This window comes from Drosophila albomicans, chromosome X (genome assembly GCF_009650485.2).
Source record: "Drosophila albomicans strain 15112-1751.03 chromosome X, ASM965048v2, whole genome shotgun sequence".
Classification (NCBI taxonomy): domain Eukaryota; kingdom Metazoa; phylum Arthropoda; class Insecta; order Diptera; family Drosophilidae; genus Drosophila; species Drosophila albomicans.
In genome coordinates, this window is record NC_047627.2 from 22,506,333 (window position 1) to 22,525,969 (window position 19,637).

Consider the following 19,637-nt stretch of genomic DNA (forward strand, 5'->3'; position numbering starts at 1 on the left):
TCTGTGTGGTGTGTTTTCTATGCGTGTGTGTGCGTATTAATTTGAATGCTTTTTTTTTGTTTTTGCTGCTCTCACTTGGTCACACAGAAAAAAAATGTTGGAAAAAAAAAAGAATTGTGCTTTTCATTTGTACATCCACACACTGCACATATGTATTTAAACATATGCATATACATTTATGTACATACTTGCAGATGTATGTATAAGTTTTCTTTCGGTTTTGTCTGCTTCTTCTTGTTCACATATACACACACATACGTACATACATATGTATGCATGTATTTCTTCACTGCTTTCTTTTAGCTGCTGCTGCTGTCGCCGCCGCCTCACGCACACGCACACAGCTGCACGTCAATATACATGCATACATACACACACTCACACTTACATAGGCAGAGCGCGACCCGCTGCCGTTGCCTTTTTTCACCTTGCTTCCGTATATACTTTTTTAGTCGTTGTGAGAAAAAAAAAGAATTTTGAATCGCTATACAACACACAAAAATTGGTACAAGATGAATTTTTATTTAGCCTTTTTTTTTTGAGGCGCACACAAAATATCTTCTCAACTTTTTAGCACAGTTTTTGTATCACTATTTTTTTTCTTTTACTTTTTTTGTATTGGTTTTGGATGTTTCGAGTTTCTTTTTCGTTTCGTTTTTCGTATATGATACGCTTTATTCGCTGTACCTATGCGCTGCTCTGCTGCTTCTTCTTGCTATTTGGGGGTTTTTGCTACATTTTGCGTTTGCTTCGTTTTCGTTCTAATTACTTTCGCTGTTCGTCGTTTGTTCTCCACACACACACGTTGCTGCTTTTTTTTCTATGCTTTTCTTTTTTTCTTTCGGTTGGGTTAGCAGAATATGATAATGTCGAGAATTAAATGCTTACTATTTTCTTTTTGTTTTTTTTTTTTTTTTGTATTGGTTGGTTTCGTTTTATCGACTACCTTTTTTTGCCATTTTAATATGGCGGCCGTGTGTGTATTGTGCACAAAACGTCGCTACTGCTGCTGCTGCTAGTACTGCAACAACAACAACAACACTACTTACACTTTCACTAAACGAAAAAAATAAATTTTGCGCCGCGCGTTTCACGTACCACGTTCACGTTCGTTTCGTGTATGAGAAGCAACTAAACGACGAATGAAGTGCGAAAGCAAACGAATGATAATGAATAGAAGAACATTGCACGATAATTATTCGATATTGTAGGCGTACTTTTAGCTTCTTTGCTGCTAGCCCGTCTGCTGCTTGATGCTTCTTCTTATCCAATCTCAACTCAACTCAATCGCAGCGCACGCTGCCCAACACTGGCCTGCCAACGCAACCATGCGCCTAACATTCCGTTGCGCCGCACTGTTACTTAACAGCCGAGTGGTGAAGCAAATGCACCCTTTGCTGTAGTGGAAGAGAGATGGAAAAAATAAATACATCTTTTCAAAATATACTTGAAAGTGACCAGTATTCCTATAGCGGTATTTTTCGAGCTGCCCTTTTTATCCGATATTGGTATATTGTAGGCATTCCAATTCATTGGCCACTCTCCAGTGCTGTTTTATCTGCAGTGCGCGCCAACATTCAAAATGTAAAATAAAATTCGAATTTGTTTTTTTTTTGTCCAACAAACAATGCAAATTAGCTTGTATATTTCAACATTGGTTTGTTTTGCAACGAGGAAAAAAATATGGGTATAATACGTATATATGTACTATTTATATATGTACACATATATGGATAATTACACAGTGGTTATGTTTTACAATTAGATAAATAATTTTTATATAGGTTTACTTCGCTTCGTTTTAAATATGGAATTATTTCTGTGGGTGTTATATATTTTCAATTGCCCCGTTATTATATGTATATCGCATATATATTTATGTATATATATAAGTAATGTTAAGTAATATGCTTCGTGTATACGTATATATGTAGGTAACAAATACATTGTACAACATATTGCGCCTATAATTGATTTAGTATGCATCGTAAAATCTTCGAAAACTTCGTAACAGCTGCTCTCAAATTCGACAAAACAAATAGAAAACAAACACAAAAATAACACTAATAAATTACATAGTTAAAAAGGAAAAAAAATCGCCCAGAAAAGAATTTAAGAGGTTTCGCCCAAAATACACACAATACATTCACAGTAATATAATATAAGATTAATAATACAGCATTTGGCTAGCAATGTGAATTCCCGAAACCCGCAAATAACAAACGAAAAAATAATAATAATAGTATACGAGGAAATAGTGGGAGGAATAAACCAAGCCCAGCCCTGTTCTCCCTGCTTTGTAAGTATGACGCCCATTCCTTTTTCGGATGTGGTTTAGTAGGGAATCTGGTTTTGATAGTACTGGATCATGTCGTAGGTACGTGTACGGAAATTCTGATACGAATTGCGTATAACAGCCAGCATATGGGCGGCTGCCTCCTTGTTGTTCTTGGTGGCCACAAAACGTTGCTTCAGCAAATTGATCGTCTGCCCTCGGAAGCAGGGCAGACCGGTGTCCAGCATCAGGGATACCAGCGAAACGATGGCATCCTGATACGGTCGCACAGCGAGGAAGGCCTGAACGCACAGCTCGCAGAACCATTTGAAGACGGGCGCCTCCATTTTGCCGCCCATGATCATAACCATTTCGTCGGTGAGTTTCATGTCGGGCTCGAAACCGATGTTGCCACCGGGAGATGATTCAAACATGAAGCCAAAATCTGTAAAACAAAGGGTTATAATCGGTGTCAGTGTTGCAAAGTGTATAAACTGTTATATGGTTATATAAACTAATGCAATGTGTATAAACTGTTATATAAACTGTTAAACAACAAAATAAACAATTGTCAATTGTTATGAAATGTGGTATACAAACTGTAATACTGTTATACAAACTGTTATACAGCTCAATAAATATAAATCACATCAGCGTCTGCTCCTTACCTATGTGTATTATGTGTCCGTCCTTGTCAATCATAATGTTGCCATTATGTCGATCCTTGATTTGCAACAGATAACCGATGAGGGAATAGGCGGCCATTGATTTAACAAAGTTGGCGCGTGCCGCCTGAAATTCCTTGGAGCTCTCATCGCCATACTGATGCTGGAAGTACTCGGATAGTCCCGAATCTGTTTGTCTGCCCAGCTGATCCCGTGACTTGGCATTGGGCACACACTCAATGACGCCACACTAAAGATATCAAATTTAGTTTTAAAATCAATCTCAAATTTTGTGTGACTTTGAGCTACTTACACCGGGTGCTGTGGCGACCACGCGATAGGGGAACAGGAACAGATCGAGACCGACTTGTTGGAAGATATTCTTAAAGATGGTGATCACCTGAAGGGCGAGCATATCCTGACGCACATCGTCGCCCACCTTAAAGATGGCCGCCTGCCACGATTCCACGCCCAGCGTCATGTGCGCATCCTCCTGGGAGTTCTATTAAAGAGAATATTTTAAGAATTGAGTTGGCAAACTAGTATATTAAAGGTAAAACTTACGGGATTATTGGACACCTCCATGGCACGTGTCTCCAGCTCGGTGATGCCGCAGCGATAGACACGGAAACGCGCCAAATACGGCGCCTTGGCTGCACTCTGCATCGGTGTGCCGCTGCTGTATTCAATATCCAAGACCATCGCTTCGGGGTTCGAGGGTAGATAACAACCCGACTGCACCTTGATGCGACTCAAGGCCGCCAAGCAAGCGTTCTTCCGCTCAATGCCTTTGGGGAAGGAGCGAATTTCACCGGACACTGCTGTGATTTTGCCAAAGAAATCGAATTCGCGTTCGTAGAAACGTTTCGCAGCGCCCGAGAACGAGGCAATTATATTCTGGGTGAGCTGATCGAGAGCCTCGTACAGATTGGGATCACGATGCAATTGATCCTCGTCCATGTACATGTTCGTCTGCATATTCCAGATCAATTGATGTGCCACAATCTGCGAACGTTTCGATATGTTCTTGATGAACTCCACCACATAGCCCATCGTATCGTGTCGCAACGCTTGCACCAATTGCGGGATATACGGCAGCACCGACTCCGCCGGATACGAGCTGAGCGTCTTCACCGCATACTGTGCGGTCAACGGATGCGATGGATACTGACGTGAGAAGTACGATAACGCTTGGATCGGTGTTACGGCAGACCAGGAGAGAATGTACACAAGATCGGGACTCTCTTGCAGCAGATTCTTGGTGGTGCACAAATATTTGAGAGCCTCGGGTATGTGACACACGGCAATCGGATCGGAGCAGACGAGACGCGAGACCTCCTCGTCGATCGTCTCGGCGTTCTTGATGCGCTGCGGCAGGAAGACTGCGAGCGCCGGATTATAGCACCAGGCGAGGCGAGCGTAGTCGCGCCATACATTCGGTTTATAGGGGCGATTGCGCCACTCTGTGATCTGTTCCTCGCCTGCGGAAGAGAGAGAGAGAGAGACAGCACAACATGAGTAAGAGCAAGACGGATATAGTGCAGCAAGCAAGAGCGAGTGGGAGAAGAAAACAAAGTAGAACGGAACGTTTACGAATGCGACTGTAAAAAGGAATGCATGAAAACCTAAGCTGCCAGTAAATCGATTACGATTGGAGATAGTGCAGAAAGCGAGTTGACTGCTAAGAGCGAGCGAGAGAGAAAAACTGAATAGATAAAATAGACGCTGCTGCCAGTGGAACATTTACGAATGTGACTATAAAGAGGAAAGCGTCAAGAAGTGAAGCTGCAGTAAAACGATTATGAATTCTACTAGAGGAGAATAAAGACCCACACAGAAAATGTAGAAAAAAAACTTCATATAATTACAAAGTGCGAAGCTAACTGTAAAACGTTAACGAATTGAAGATAGAAGATATAGTAAATACAACTACAAAGTGCGAGAGACTCTCTAAAATTTTACTAAAAAGCAAATATGTTAATAAAACGATGAAGAAAAGTTGCAAAGAACTCGAAATTTAATTGCAAAGTGTAAGAAAGACAGTGAAACGTTCATATATGTGAATGCAAATAAAAAGTGACTGTATAACGTTTACGAAAGCGAGAATAAAAGCGAAATGACAAAAAGGAAAGACAAAAAAAACTAATTAACAGTTATTAAATGCCTCGAAAACATCTACGAACGCGGCAACAAAATAAAATGCAAAAGCAAAAGTTAAATGAAAACATTTACGAATATAGCAACAAAAAAGAAATGTTTAAAATATGGTAATAATTTGTGACAGTATATAAATCAACTTCAAGTGTACCGATGTAAGAGAAAAAGACTAAGTAAAATGAAAACCAAACTAATGAAAGTTCATATTTTATAAGAAAGCAATTCAAAAATAGTTTAAGCGCTAAACAATTTCAAGGAAATCTAAAAATAGGCAATAGTCATAAATCATTGTCGAGAGCGATGATGCAACTCGTTTCAACTCAATTGAAGCGAATAATTGGAGGTGAATGTGAGTCACAAACGAGTGAGTGAGAGCACAACGATGATTCATTGGCAGTGGAATGAATGAGCGAGATTGATGTTGTCATTTGAAGTAGCAGTAATTATTTGACATAAGCAAAGTGATGCCAAAATAAATAAAAAATATAAAATAAGGTGGATTGAAGACAAACTGAATGCTAAAAACGATTGATGTTTGATTGAAGAGAGCAAAGATTGAAGCTTGAGAGCAAAGAATTGAGGACTAAATTTGAACAATTGTTCATCATTTTGTTGTCATGATTGACAATACATAAGCAGAATGCTTATAAAACTGATTGATAAGATTAGATAAACAGATTTGTTTACAATTTCAGTAAATGAACGAAATCTCCGATCCATTGATGTTAAAATTATGAATTTGATATGCAGATTTCTATACTGTTTTAGTAAATGAATAGAATCTCCGACCAATTAATGTTTGATTGGTAACTTTAGATTGTTTAACTGCTTAATTAAAGTGATAAATGAATAACTGAATGAATTTAATGAAAGATCCGACGATAAAAGATGGGAAATGCAAATTGAAGACTGGCTTGCTGAACGAGTAAATGAATGCAAAGCTGGGGCCGATTGATTTTTGATTGATGTACAATAACTAATGGCTTACAATCATGATTGAATACATAGTTAGGTAAAGTTAACCAATTGACCGACGAAGCTGATTAATGAATCTAAATGAATCTAATTGACAAAGTTGGAGACTAAATGCTAGAATAAACTGACTGATTGATTGACTGACATTGAAAGAGAAGAAGGCTAAACAAAATGCAGATCAAATTATTGAAGGTATTTAGTACATATTTTATAAAAAAGCAACACAAAAATAGTTAAGGCACTAACTAAATTCAATTTCACAAAAGCTGATATAACTGAGATAACTAATTGATTGATTGATTGACTGACATTGAAAGAGAAAAAGACTAAGCAAAATACACACCAAATAGTTGAAGCGCTGAACAAATTTAATTTCATAAAAGCTTAAGTAAACCGATTGATTAACTGACTGACATTGAAATTTTTCCCTTTCAAGTAATATTTAAGAGCTACACAATTTCACTTTGATAGAAGCTCAAAATAAACCGACTGATTGATTGATTCATTGACAACTGACAACGATAGAACTTTACTTTCTTAGCTTAGCTTACCTGGCACAATGAGGTCGGTGAGGCTGTTGGGATTGTACCACGTGATGAGAAACTCGAGCTCAACGGCGAGCAGCTCCAATATCAGATTGCGCTTCTTCATGTAATCCTTGTCGTACGAATCCTTCTGGTACTGCAGTCGCTTCGATCGATTCGAACGCTTCGAAAGCGTCGACGTCGAATGCGGTATCGTATTGTACCATCCTCCGCCTCCGGTGTTGCCCGTGGCACTCATCGATCGTCCATAATCAGCACCGCCGCTGATGAGGGATGCGGTCTCTGGGTTATTGCGCACCGCCAGCATTTGGGTTGAGCTAACCGAGGCGCTGGTGATGTCATAGTCACCCACCTCTGAGGTGACCAGATGCTTCTTTTCGCTGCGCATCGTTTGCCAGAACTTTAACAATATCAAAATGTCCTCGAGCAGCTGTTCGCGACTCTGATTCGGACACGTCGGCGGACCGCAAAAGTAATCCAAGGCATTCGAATAGATGCGCTCCCGTAGAATGTTCCGTGCCAGCGATTTGGGTATCGTGTTGCCCTGCAGCAGCGACAGACCGCATTGCAACAGCTTGAACCGACAACCGACCGTGGCCACCTGACGATTCTGTCGACTGCTCTTCAGGATGGGGAGACATCGATGCAGGAGCAGACAGAACATTTCCACCTTGTCGCGATTGCAATACTTGGCAGTGTCGACCATCTCGGAGAGCAGCTGGAGCCAAATCAAATGCGGTGCAATCAATATCGGTTTGCTAACCAGCTTGCAACCTTCGTACGCAGCAAGAGGATGTGTGATTTCCATTTCCCAGGCGAACAAACCCATCCGCTTCTCGAAGGTGGTCTGCCAGGCGCTAACCATCTCCTGAATAAAACACAACTCCAAATCCTGTCGTGCCGTCAACACCCATTGCCAGCACTCGACGGCCGTCTCCATGGCGGACTCGGTGAACAATTCAAGCTGTGAACTTGCCACCGCATGCAAAAGTTTCCGATCGATCTCAGCGCAGATGATCAAATACGCTGTGGCACGCCACAAAGCGCCGCGATGCCTGGCATCGCTCTTCTCCGCACACGCGCCCCAAACATCCTTCACCAAGCGTTCAGCGAGTCCCGCTTTATCCTGCTCACTGAGCACCGACAGCAGTCCGCTTATCTCGCCGGCGTATTTGCTCCGCAAGCAAAGAACGCTGACAAATCGCGGGGTGTCCGAGTTGACGCAACTCGGGCGCTTGCTCAGGCTGCTCAGCGTATTCCCCGGATGCAATGTCCCGCTGTTCACCACCGAATCGAAGGCAAGTGCCAGTCCACTGTGATGGGCAAGCACTGGCGTCGGTATCTGATTGGGATACTCCTGCAAATGCGATCGGGTTGAGCGTGGCGCCCATTTCATTGCCTCATTCACAATCCCCTGACATCGGTCGGCGAAATCTTTCAGTCGCAACTCCCGTGCCGGCAGCGAGTCCATCAGCTGCAACGTGTACGGCGTTGAGACGACCCGTAACGTTGGCGTCTCCTCGTTGGGATCGAGCGAGAGGGAATAAGCCAGAAGTTGCAATATGTCAAGCATGCACCACAGCACCCGACGATTCCACAGCAGATGGGGAAAGCGATCCACGAGTTGGGAGAGATACTGATCGGCAACCAACTGTATCTGTTTGTGGATGTGATTGAAGTAGACCAACAGCAGCGTTGCTTGCGACTCGAGCACCTTCTCCCGTATCTCGTCGTGGGCGTAGAGCACATTCCGGAACTTCTCAAACACCTGGTCGGCGACGCTAAAAGTGGAGAGTGAGGGAGATTAGCTAAAGTTTGTAAGAGGTATAGGAATTTCATTTAAGGAGTAGCGAGCAAGCGTGGAGAGAGTAAAAGAATTCTTAGACATCTAAAGAGGTTTCCATTTCAGAATGCATTTAGTCTAAGACCTAAATGATTTCTAATGAATTACATAAAGCTTTGATGCAAAAATAATAATAATTAAATAAATACATAATAATAATCGTAAACATAAAAACAGCTGTTAATAAAGCTATACCAAAACAACATTTAAAGATCAAGCTAAAGGTTAATGGAAAAACCAAAACAATACTACACAAAATTGTGGACTCTCTACACAATGCTTTAACTAAAATTAATTTGCTATGCAATGTGCAATATACTTATAGATGCTGAAATAAGTCTATAAAATCATTGACTAAACTAATTATGTACTTCTATTCATACTGATTTCTGTCTTTTTAAATGCAGGCTTGATAGTTATGTAAATTCATTAGCCAAGACTAATATAAAAGCTGTCTTCAAACAATCTTTGAGTTATAAATTTATCAAATTACTGTGAAAAGTGTTGCCACGCAGTTTTGAAATACTTTACTTCATTTGCTACTTTCTTCTTACTACAATACAAAGTTGGTAGAAAAATATACTAAGTATAAAAGAATATACTAAGTATACGGGAATATACTAGGTATAAAATAATATAATAGAGTATATGATAAAAGGTGACTTCGACTAATAATGATGATGACGCCTAAAAGACTAGTTGGACAATCGAACTAGTTACTGTGATACAGAGTTGATAGATAAATATACTAAGTATAAAAGAATATACTGAGTGTAAAAGATATTATACTTCAACTAAAATTGATGATCACTTAAAGTACTTGACAATCGTACTAAACAACCTTATCTTTCTATGAGTTAAATAAAAGCTCTATTTAACTAAATCTTAAATAACGAGTCGTATCAAATCCCTGACTAGTTTAACTGATTAAACAGACTCCTCTACAAATACTTTCGTTGCACTTTAATACAGAGTTTTGAGACTAGTTCAAAATTTAACTGCAAGCTGCCTTTAACTATAGATTAAGAATCAAAGATTTGACACTTAAAGGTAGACTGCGGTTCTTGCTCCTTCTTTCGCTTGTCTTCACCTCTTCACTCACCACTTGACGCACTGCCAGATGCCCGTCTTGTCCTTCTGCAGCGCGGTGTCACAAAGGTAACTCATGATGGGCTCCAAACTGGGTTCATCAGCATTCTCGACGCGCAGCATCTCGAGCCAATAGACACTCAACAAATACGTGCACTGGGCAAAGGTTAGCTTATTAATAGAGCCAGCGACATTGTCGGACGAATGCTCGAGCAGCACAAGAATCTGACTGCGCAGCTCATTAACCGAATCACTTTTAATGGCCAGCGTATAGTTGAGCTCACGCATGTCGGATTTGTGCGCTGTCTGTGAGATGAGCAACGGCGATTTGGCAGCAATCTGTTGGACACCCTGATACCAATCGGCTGGCCAGAGACGGGCATTGGTGAAGCCCATGACAACGCAATAGGCCCAAAAGTCCTTGAAGAGTTTGTGCAGACGCTGGCGGGGATTCTTAATCGGCGGCAGGCGACGCATGAGCACAGCAATCACGGGTATCAGCATGCCCAAATTTCCGGCACGCGAACTCGCCTTCTGTGCCCCCGGCGTATTGTCATACGAACGCTCGCCATCCAGACCAATTTGCACAAACAACTCCAAGAGTTTGCCCAACAGCTCCAACATCTCTGCATCGCCCTGAATGTTCGCTGCAATATTCCCCAAAGCATTCACCACAGCATCGGACACATGATGGAATTGCTTTCGATGCTCCGGATCCGAATTGTAGGCCAACGATGCCGATTGCACCGTGACACGTGAAAACATCTTCATGATCTCATCGAAGATGTGCGTCTCACACTGCGAGATGATCATGCAACCCAGTTGATCGACAATCAGTGCGTTCTGCTCCGATGGCACTTTGCAGAAGCGCTGTATGAAGAACTGCAGTATGTTCTGCGTTGTCTTCGAGGTGTCCTTCAGAGCGACGGCCACATGGCCCAGCATCACAATGATGTTCAGGCTGACCAGCGTCGATTCGCTGAAAGATCGCAAAACGGGAGAATATATTAGAAGAGTGCAATAAGGTTAAGTGAACATAAAATGAAGTAAGCATCTTCAATTTTGGGTTGACAATATGGTATATTTTGTACTTTGTGGTATATTTTGAGTATGCAGTGACATATTGATATAGGTAATCTGGTATATTTTGTACACTATGGTATATTTTGAATGCAATAGTATATTGACAAAGGTAATCTGGTATATTTTATACTCTTCGGTATATTTTGAATGCAGTTGTATTTAGATATATGTAGATCATATACTGTGTGTCATATTTTAGTATTTGGTCGGTATATTTGAAAATATTATAACGCGCATTGTTTTGCTATCATTGAACATTGGTACCGTGTGTCTCACATTCAAGCACACTCGTCAACATTTTTCCTACTTGTATTTATTATGAAGAGGGACAGAAGCTAACATATTTTAAGAGTCTGGTATATTTTTTGCGCAACGGTATTTGAAATTTAATGACAAATCGATATATAAAATGTATATTTTTATAATACCGCATTGTTTAGCACACTCGACTAGTATATTTCGATATACCAAATATAACCTTCGGTATATCTTAGTATTTTGAAAGAAGACAGAAGAATAAATACAGTTCTCTACAAGAGCACTCACCTCTCATGCTTCTCGGCGGTGAAGAGACGATTGGATACGTTGGCCACCAATGCCGGGACACAGAACTGATCCAGCGTGTGCGCCGCTCTCAGCGCAATCGATAGATTCTCAATGGCGGCATCGCGCAGTGCCTCGAAGGCGGCATAACCGCTGCGTCCTGTGGCGCCGGCCTGCTTCTGATTGTCGCCAAAGATGTCGACAACGGAACGGGAATCCGAATGCTGGACAACAATCTTGAATGGCGTCTGTTCCTTCTCCTTCTTTTGCAGCGCCAGCGTTTGCATTGCATGTGCATGAAGTTTGCCCAAGATGGGACTCGGATCGACGAGAAAGTCGCGCAGATACGAGATCGAGGTGCCGGCAATGTTGGGAAACTTTTGCGCCAGCTTCCCCAATCCCTCCAGGCAGACCATCAGCAGGGGCATGTGATCCATGACGATCTTGTGGCTGAGCACCAGATTCAGTTTCTGAGACAGGCGACCGCACAATTTATCCGCCTCTGTGTTGATGAGAAAACAAAACAAAGTTAGTTTGGAAATTTCTATTCAAGTTTTTCCTTCTTTGGGGATAGAAAACAAATTGAGGACTCGAACGAGTTCATGCAAAATCAAAACTGATCTGAACGGTGTGCGTGTTTTTTTTTTTATTGTTTCGTGTGTGTTGTGTGTTTCGCACATGCCGTGAAAGCAACGAGAACACAAAAAAAAAGAAGAAAAAAGAAAAGAAAACAATAGGAACGAAAATAAACGCAACAACTGGGAACTGCTCTTGACCTTTCTTCAATAAAAAATGCAAGCCATTTTGCAAGGATGGCACGTTATAGTCGACGTCAACTGTAAAAATATTCCGTATCAACTCAAGGAACTCAAAAGAATTGATACAAAAAAAAAAATGAAAAAACCAGCACCAAAATTAAGCTCCTCTTTTACACCTTGTGTTCAGGCAGCAGAATCGTAGAGCTCAGATAAATATCTGAGATGTAAACATATGTAATTCTCAATTAAAGGTATTTTGCGCTAAAGCATCGCAGATATATAAATTTGAAACTTCTTAAATTATATACCTTAAATTTACCGACTTTTTCAATAATATTAGCATATTGTACTTCCTTTCGTTTAAATTAGTTTGACTTCAAAGAATCTTGACAAAAATTTCACAAATATAATCTTATACAATAACTTTTCCTATTTTGTTTTCCTAAATTGAAAAAGAAGTTCAACAATATTAGTTTACCGAAGTGACTTTTATGAATTCATTTTAAAGCTTCAGCTGGATATAATTTTGAAATATGTTTTAGCAAAATTCCACGCCAACGAAACCTCTTTTTAGTTAGTTTAAGTTTCTCGGCGAGAATTTCGGAAATAGTATAATCAATATTGTTTTTAATTTAGTGAGTATTTGTAGAAATTTCTTTTGTAGCTCATTTTAGAAGTCTTTTTTTATGAATTCATTTGAATGTTTTAGCTGTTAATGCTTTTTAACAAATAATCTGTTATTATTATCACAGAAAGAGAATAATATTGAAAAAACTATAAAATTTACAACTACAAATAAACTATTATTTTTTATCATTGAAAGTAAGTAATATTGAGGAAACTATAAAATGTAGTACTAATACTAATCTAATCTATTTTCGACGAATGGTTGCTGAAGCCCATATAATGAACTTCTAATTACAAAGCGTATTGTAAACAAGGTCTTAAACACATTTGGAGATATTTTTGTTGGCAGTTTTGGATTGGCAAAACTGTTACTAATATTATAAGGCAGACGATTAAAATAATTAAAAGAAAGGAATACATTATTGCTGTAGTAAAATGTAGGAAAAATCTTACTAAACAAAAACACAAAATAGCTAATTCTCGAATGACAATCAGACGGACTTTCTCTCTTTCTTTCTCTCGATCTCTCTTTGCTGCCTGCGCACAAGCCTCAGCTGCTAAGCATTCGATAGCTCAACCTAGAGATGTGTGAGTTAGTTAGAATTAGAGATGGCACACAATACGCACCCGTCTCATCGCGAATGGCCCAAACGAGGAGATCAACGCACGCCGCATTGGCCATCACATTGATTTTGTATTTGTTGACAACAGCAATTCCGTTCTCCTCGCGTCGCTCGCGCTCCTGATCCTGCTGCTTGTTCTGCAGCTCCGTTTGGCCATTGAGAAACAGACGCTTGACAAACTCCTGGACATCCTTGGTGAACGGAGCGGGCAAATCGACCTGATGTTGCAACAACTCACGCAACAACGTGACCAACACCAGATTCAACATCTCCGAGAAACTCTTGTAGCAATTGCCCGTATTCAAGTGCAACGAGAATATATCGCTGCCCAGCTCATCCAGATACTCGAGCGTATCCTTTGTCAGCAGTTTCTTCGACACCGCAAATATCGTCTGCAGATGTTGTATGGGAAACGGAGGAACACGATACATCGGTGGCTTTCCGCCCGATTTGCTTGGGGACTCGCAAACGTTGTTCACCCGCATGTGGGGAAATTGATTGAAACTGGAGCCGTAGCGGGTGAAGAAATGTGTGCGTGGATCGTACGGCACCGAGAAGTAACTTTGCAGCGAAGGCTTCTGTTTGCCATTGATGCTACTCCGCAAACGGCCTTGCTCGTCCTGCGATGCTACAGCGGTCTGTTGATGGGCCGCCAAGCTGCCCGACATCGATCTCGGGATGATGGGACGAAATTGTGTCGTGGCCAAGCGTTCGCTGCTGCTAAACGAACCATTCGAATTGCTGCTGCCACCGATGCCGCTGCTGCCCACCGCACTGCCCCGCATAATGGGCAACTGTTCGGGTGGAAAGATGCGACACAACAGCGGCGGATCGTGGCTGGCATAGCGACCCATCGAGCGGGCCAAACCGAAGAGCAGCGGCACCGTTGCATTGCACAGCACCAGCGGCGAAGGGGTCGAGTTGTTGCCATCCTTGCTCGGCTTCACAATGTTCGCCAGTGTGCCCAGCGTTTCCACCTGATTGAGTATGATCTCCTCCCGTGAATCCGGACATTTGGCAGCTATGTCCGAGAGCAGGGTGTTCAGGCAGAAGCTAAACTTCTCAGCCGCGGGTATGCGCACACCTAAAAGAGAAAGTAGTAGATGTAGATTACACGGGATTGCTGGAGAGGATTAACTCAGGGACTTACGCTCCAGTTTGGTGGTGCGCTCATCGTGGATGCGCGCCTTGGGCAAACTCTTGGCCAAGCGCAGCAAATAGGGCACAATTTGTGCCTCATGCTGGCAGCCGCCTTCCAGAAAGTAAATGCCCAATGCAACCACAGCATCCTGGGCACGTGAATCGAGGCAAAAGACTCCAGAGGCATTCTCTTGTGGGCAATACCGAAAGAGCGTTTGCACCTGCACCGAGAGAGGGAGAGAAAGAGAGATAGATATAGCAAAGGTCAATAGGGGACACGGCGATAACACGATAACAACACTCTCACCGCCCCCGCCGTCCGCTTTGGGGTGTCCACACTACACGCATGTCTGTTGGCTGCCCAAGGTCAACGTTAGTTGCGCGAAATATTCGATTTTCAATTTGCCTAAACGCAGTTCGCCCCCGCCACCGGCCCCACTCTCACCCTCACCTTCACCCTGGTCAGCTGTGCACTTCCGCTTCCCCCTCCCCACCCCCAACGTTGGTCATTCGACCCACGACCTCCTCTCCATCACATACGAACCTTGTCCCATGGCGTAGGCTGAATGCCAGCGAGCACGCGGGCCAAACACAGCACTGTCCGCTGATACGTATATTTGTCCGAGGCGCTCATCTTCTAGACACCCCTCCCGCCTCCTTCTTCCGCTCCTCCTCCACACTCTTCCTGCCGCTCCTCTGCCACGCTCTTAGTTCCGTAATTTGCACAGTTTCCAACTACTTTGCGCACACACACACACACTTTTCGTTTATTTCTTTTTTTCGACTTTAAACACACACACACACGCGCGGAGTTCGTACGCTCGCTAATGAGTTTGTTTTAATTGGGATATGTTTTTAAATATTGTTGTTGACTCCATTAAACGTCGCGTTCGTCATCGTCCAAATCGTTCGAAATTTTTATTGTTTTGCTATCGCAAGCATCGAGTACTTGGCTGGCCTTAGTACTCAATGGCGATGGCGGCGTTGCCAGCTAGTTGCAATGGCGAGTGTGTATGGGCAACGCTTTTGCAGCTGGGCTGCAACAGCAACAGTTGCTCCACACGTCAAATGGCTCCTCACGTCCTGTCAGCTGTGGCAATCAGTGTTAAATAATTGTGTTGCCAGCGGTTAACCGCTTCGCCAAGTTCTTAAAATGAATTTAAATTTCAATAAAAGTTACACATTTAATTAATGTTTATATATATATTTAAATTAATGTTGTTATTTACAGTCGAATGAATATATTATTATGCATTTTTGTACATTTCTTGGCATTCGTTAAGTTGCCGGCGCTTAACTACTTCGTTAAGCTGCACGAATACCCGCGAAAATTTGAATGTGAATGTAAAAGTCGGTTCGCTGTTTGCTTAAATAATACTGACAATATTTGAAAATATTGCACATATTTGAAATGTTTTCCGCTGTGCTTATAAATATTAATATGTTTGTGCTTATTAACTAAACAAAAAAAATATGTATATGTATCATATATAAAAAAAATTAAAGGTGGATGATGGCCTTTGGGATTTACTCGCGCCAATCGCCAATGATCTGCGAGGATGGCACCAGCTCCAGCGGCCCTGGGGCATTGGCCAGATACGGCAGCGATGGCGGCACCAGAAATCTGACAAAATGAACAAATATATAGAATATAAAATATTGTTTAACGAAGAGCAAAATAATTGTTTTAAATTAAAGTTCTAATTGAAAAATAAACAAGAAAAACAATTCTAAAATAATGTTGAGCACTCATTGTGGTACAACTTCACGCAAAGTAGGCAATTGTCTTGAACAATAAAATAGCAGTATCCGGCTAATGAAGGTGTCGTATAAGTTTGCATTGTGATACAACTTCATTCAAAGTAACAAATTGCCTTGAACATTAAAATAGCAGTACCCGACTAATCGAAGTATCCCATAAGTTTGCATTGTGGGTACAACTTCACTCAAAGTATTGAACATAAAAATAGCAGCTCCCGGTTATTTATTGACTATTCTCACCTGGGTCTTATGACTGGTCCCTGAAATGTCGATGGCGTCGGCGGCTTAATGGGCAGACTCATTGGCGGCCTAAAGTTCGCCGTCTTCGATTTGACATTGACGAAATTCGAGAGCGGCGCAAGGCCAGCGTCCACGCTCTCCAGCGTGTTGCGCATCACATGCGACGACGACGGAGGCGCTGCGGCGCGTGGATGCGGTTGAGGTTGAGGTTGCGGACGCGCCATCGTCATGGGCAGTTGCATGTAGCGGAAGAGACGCGGCTGCGCTGCATCCTCATCATCGATGTCGGGAAAATCGCTGTCGAAAGTTAAGGCGGCTCCAGCTCCACCTCCTGCTCCTCCTCCTCCTCCGCCTCCTCCTCCACCGCCAGCAGCTGCAGCAGCAGCAGCGGCAGCTGCTCCTCCATTACCTCCGCCGCCTCCTCCTCCTCCTCCAGCAGCCGCCGCCGCTGCAGCAGCTGCAGCTCCTCCTCCTCCGCCTCCTCCTCCGCCAATTACAGCCAGCGGTGGTGTGTACATGGCGGATAGTTGTATGGGCACAAAGGCGGGCAGACGCACTGTCACCGGCGTGCCAGGCGGCGGCACTGCAGCACCTCCACCTCCGCCTCCTCCTCCGCCTCCAGCTGCTGGCGGCGCCGTTGGACGCGGGCGTGGAGGCGGGCGAATCGGACGCTTTGGCGGTGGTGGTGGAGCTGGTTTCTCCACGGGCTCAGGCGCTGGCGTCGGTGGTGGGGCACTCTCCTCCTCCACTTCTTGCCAGGCTTCGAGGAGCGTCAACAGCTCATCCTTGGTCATGTGACCGAAACTCAACGGACTAAAGCTGCCCACGCTGTTCCAGCCCAACGATGTCGGCGGTCCCGATGGACCTAACGGAGGTGCTCCGTAGATGGAGCGTTGAGGACGCGCGATTAACAGTTGCTGGGCTGACGCAATGCTGCCGGAGAGGCAAAGCAGCAGCAGCATCAGCAACTGGAGGCCAAGGAGTCGTTGTGTAGTCACCATCGTCGTTGTTGCGACACGTTTGTTCATCCACCAGGCGATTGCCACTGCATTTATATAGTATGTATATCGCCACATGCCATAATCCAGTTTAGTTTTTTGGTGACCGGAAAACGGAAGTGTTGAGGAAAATATCAACAACAAAAAAAAGAAACCAGACCAAATAACAAAAAAAAAAAAAACAAAATCAGTCGCAAGTCGTGGAGCGGGTGAACTGGTTAATGTCATGTCACAAATGGTCACTCTAATCGCCATGAAAACAACAAAAGCAACAAAACAAACGATTCATTGATTGCAAGTCCAAGTCCACGTCCACGTCACACATCCAGCCTGACAGCGAACTACTTTTATTTATACCCTGCACATGTCAAGGCTCTTCAAATGGGGTGGCAACAACTGCAGCAACGTTATTTGATTGCAAAGAATATAAATTAGAGTGACCATGTCTATGATAATAATGATTAAATAAAATTGTGCCTAAGTCTCGCATAACCAAAGTTTTACCTAAGAGATGAGCAAAGTGAATAAATTAGAGTGGCCATAACTTGGTTAATTTAAAGTTGTACGTATTATTAATAAAGAGAGAGAAAGACAGAGAGAGAGAGAGAGAGAGAGAGAGAGAGAGAGTGATAAGAATACTTGAATGTTCTGAATGAGTTCGAAAATAGCATAGAAAAACAAGAAGAGCAAACAAAGTATTTTACATTTAGAGTGACCATATTGCACTTTTAATGCATAACCCAGGCCAAAAATTACAGCTAAAAGCTAAATATATGTCAAAGTATAAAATAACAGTGAACAATATAAACATTTCTACACTTTGCTATATAGTATTTAGGGTGACCATTTGATGTAAGTGAACTGCGTTCTAGTGTCAAACAAACATACTAAAAGAATTCTTAAGACCTTAAAACAAGAGGCAACACATGAAATATTTATGTCAGCATTGAGGGTGACCATACTACAATCAATTAAATATTTTGACACAAGCAGGTTGTAAAAAGAAAAGTAAAGTATATATCAAAGTGTTAAAAACAATGAGCAGAATTGAAATTTCTACCGATTGATATGTTTAGGGTGACCATTTGATGTAGTACAACTGCGATTTAGAGTCGAGTAAACCTACAACAAGTATGTATTTTACATGTCATAAAAGCAATGGATTTAAATATTTGGAATTTTCATTCTATTCACTAATGCATATGCGTAGGCGTAATATTCAAATATAAATATATAAATATAGCCATATATATTCAAAACCAAAACAAATATAAGAAACTTCACCTTATATTTTATTAATATTTCTTTTTATTATTATTTATTTATTTGAATAATATATATTCAAATAATAATAATAAAAACATTGATATTGAGAGCCACGTATACTCCATAAATACGTATATGTAATATGCTAATATAATATATAATAGAATGGATTTAAATATATATTTTATTTTTTTCATTGCACTTGCTAGGATGTCATCTAGTCGAGGAAACGGTACTGAACACATCGTTTATACACTTGTTATGAATGCTGCTGTCGCGGTTACTTTGAATGGCCAACTGCCCAGACCAGCAAAGTGCAGACCAGACCCGAGCAGACCAGACCCGAGTAGACCTGACCAGACCTGACAACACAGCGTGGGCCAATTCCTGAACAGGCGCCGGCGGCACAAAACTAGTCGCATTGCAAATTGTAACAGACAAAAGCAGCGTTGTTGTATCACATTTTGGACTTGACCGGTTATTAGCGATGGGCTTTGCTAGTGATGTGCCGCCTTGTGGCGTGACACGAAGGCAACTAGAGATGGTAAAAGTAGAAAGAAAGCTACAGTCAGAGTTTTGCTCTTATTTCACAACTTTCTTGTTATTTATAATTGTTATACTTACTAAAATTTGTTTACAATTTAAAAACATATCTAATTCATTTATTTTTTATTAATAATTTATAGTATTTGATTTAATTGAAAATATATTAAAGACCAGAGAGCTATTTACTAACGCTATGTTTTCCACTCCTATCTCTAATTGCAAGTCTTTTTTTTATTTTACATAATTGCAAATTTAGTTATAATTTAAAAACATCGAATGATTCATTTCTAATTTCTAGCTAATTTATTTTATATAAATTGAAAAACATGTCGAATGATTCATTAAGTTTTTTTTTTTACTACCATCTCTAATTTCCAGCTTTTTAATTTTATTTAATTTAAAATTTAGCTTATACTGAAATATATATCAAATTAGTTATTTTTTTTAAAGTCTGAACTTTTATTTCATTTTAAGCGATATACTTAACCTTAATAGATTTGTTT

At 41.5% G+C, this 19,637-nt stretch overlaps 3 protein-coding genes across 4 annotated transcripts in view; all 3 read right to left on the minus strand.

Annotated features, from left to right (window-relative positions):
* Positions 1-1,225, minus strand: part of LOC117577622 (protein kinase shaggy) — a 60,856-nt gene extending 59,631 nt beyond the window's left edge. The window contains exon 1 of one of the 2 annotated variants that reach the window (XM_034262486.2): positions 1,050-1,225. The gene's annotated coding sequence lies outside the window, so the exon portion shown is untranslated. Of the gene's footprint in view, positions 1-946 lie in introns of both variants that reach the window. The other variant, XM_052007272.1, reaches the window with a different exon arrangement.
* A 1,070-nt stretch (positions 1,226-2,295) lies between these two features.
* Positions 2,296-15,267, minus strand: LOC117573657 (phosphatidylinositol 4-kinase alpha). Its single transcript, XM_034257025.2, has 10 exons — positions 14,868-15,267; positions 14,334-14,544; positions 13,188-14,267; positions 11,179-11,677; positions 9,563-10,528; positions 6,624-8,398; positions 3,505-4,421; positions 3,254-3,442; positions 2,944-3,190; positions 2,296-2,720 (listed from the first exon to the last, which is right to left on the minus strand). The coding sequence occupies exons 1-10, from the start codon at positions 14,955-14,957 to the stop codon at positions 2,335-2,337; spliced, it is 6,360 nt and encodes a 2,119-aa protein (XP_034112916.1). The 5' UTR covers positions 14,958-15,267; the 3' UTR covers positions 2,296-2,334.
* A 247-nt stretch (positions 15,268-15,514) lies between these two features.
* LOC117566722 (zinc finger X-linked protein ZXDB) lies at positions 15,515-17,365 on the minus strand. Its single transcript, XM_052002571.1, has 2 exons — positions 16,325-17,365; positions 15,515-15,947 (listed from the first exon to the last, which is right to left on the minus strand). Exons 1-2 carry the CDS (start codon positions 17,350-17,352, stop codon positions 15,851-15,853), a joined length of 1,125 nt encoding a protein of 374 aa, XP_051858531.1. The 5' UTR covers positions 17,353-17,365; the 3' UTR covers positions 15,515-15,850.
* Between the last annotated feature and the right edge of the window lie 2,272 nt (positions 17,366-19,637).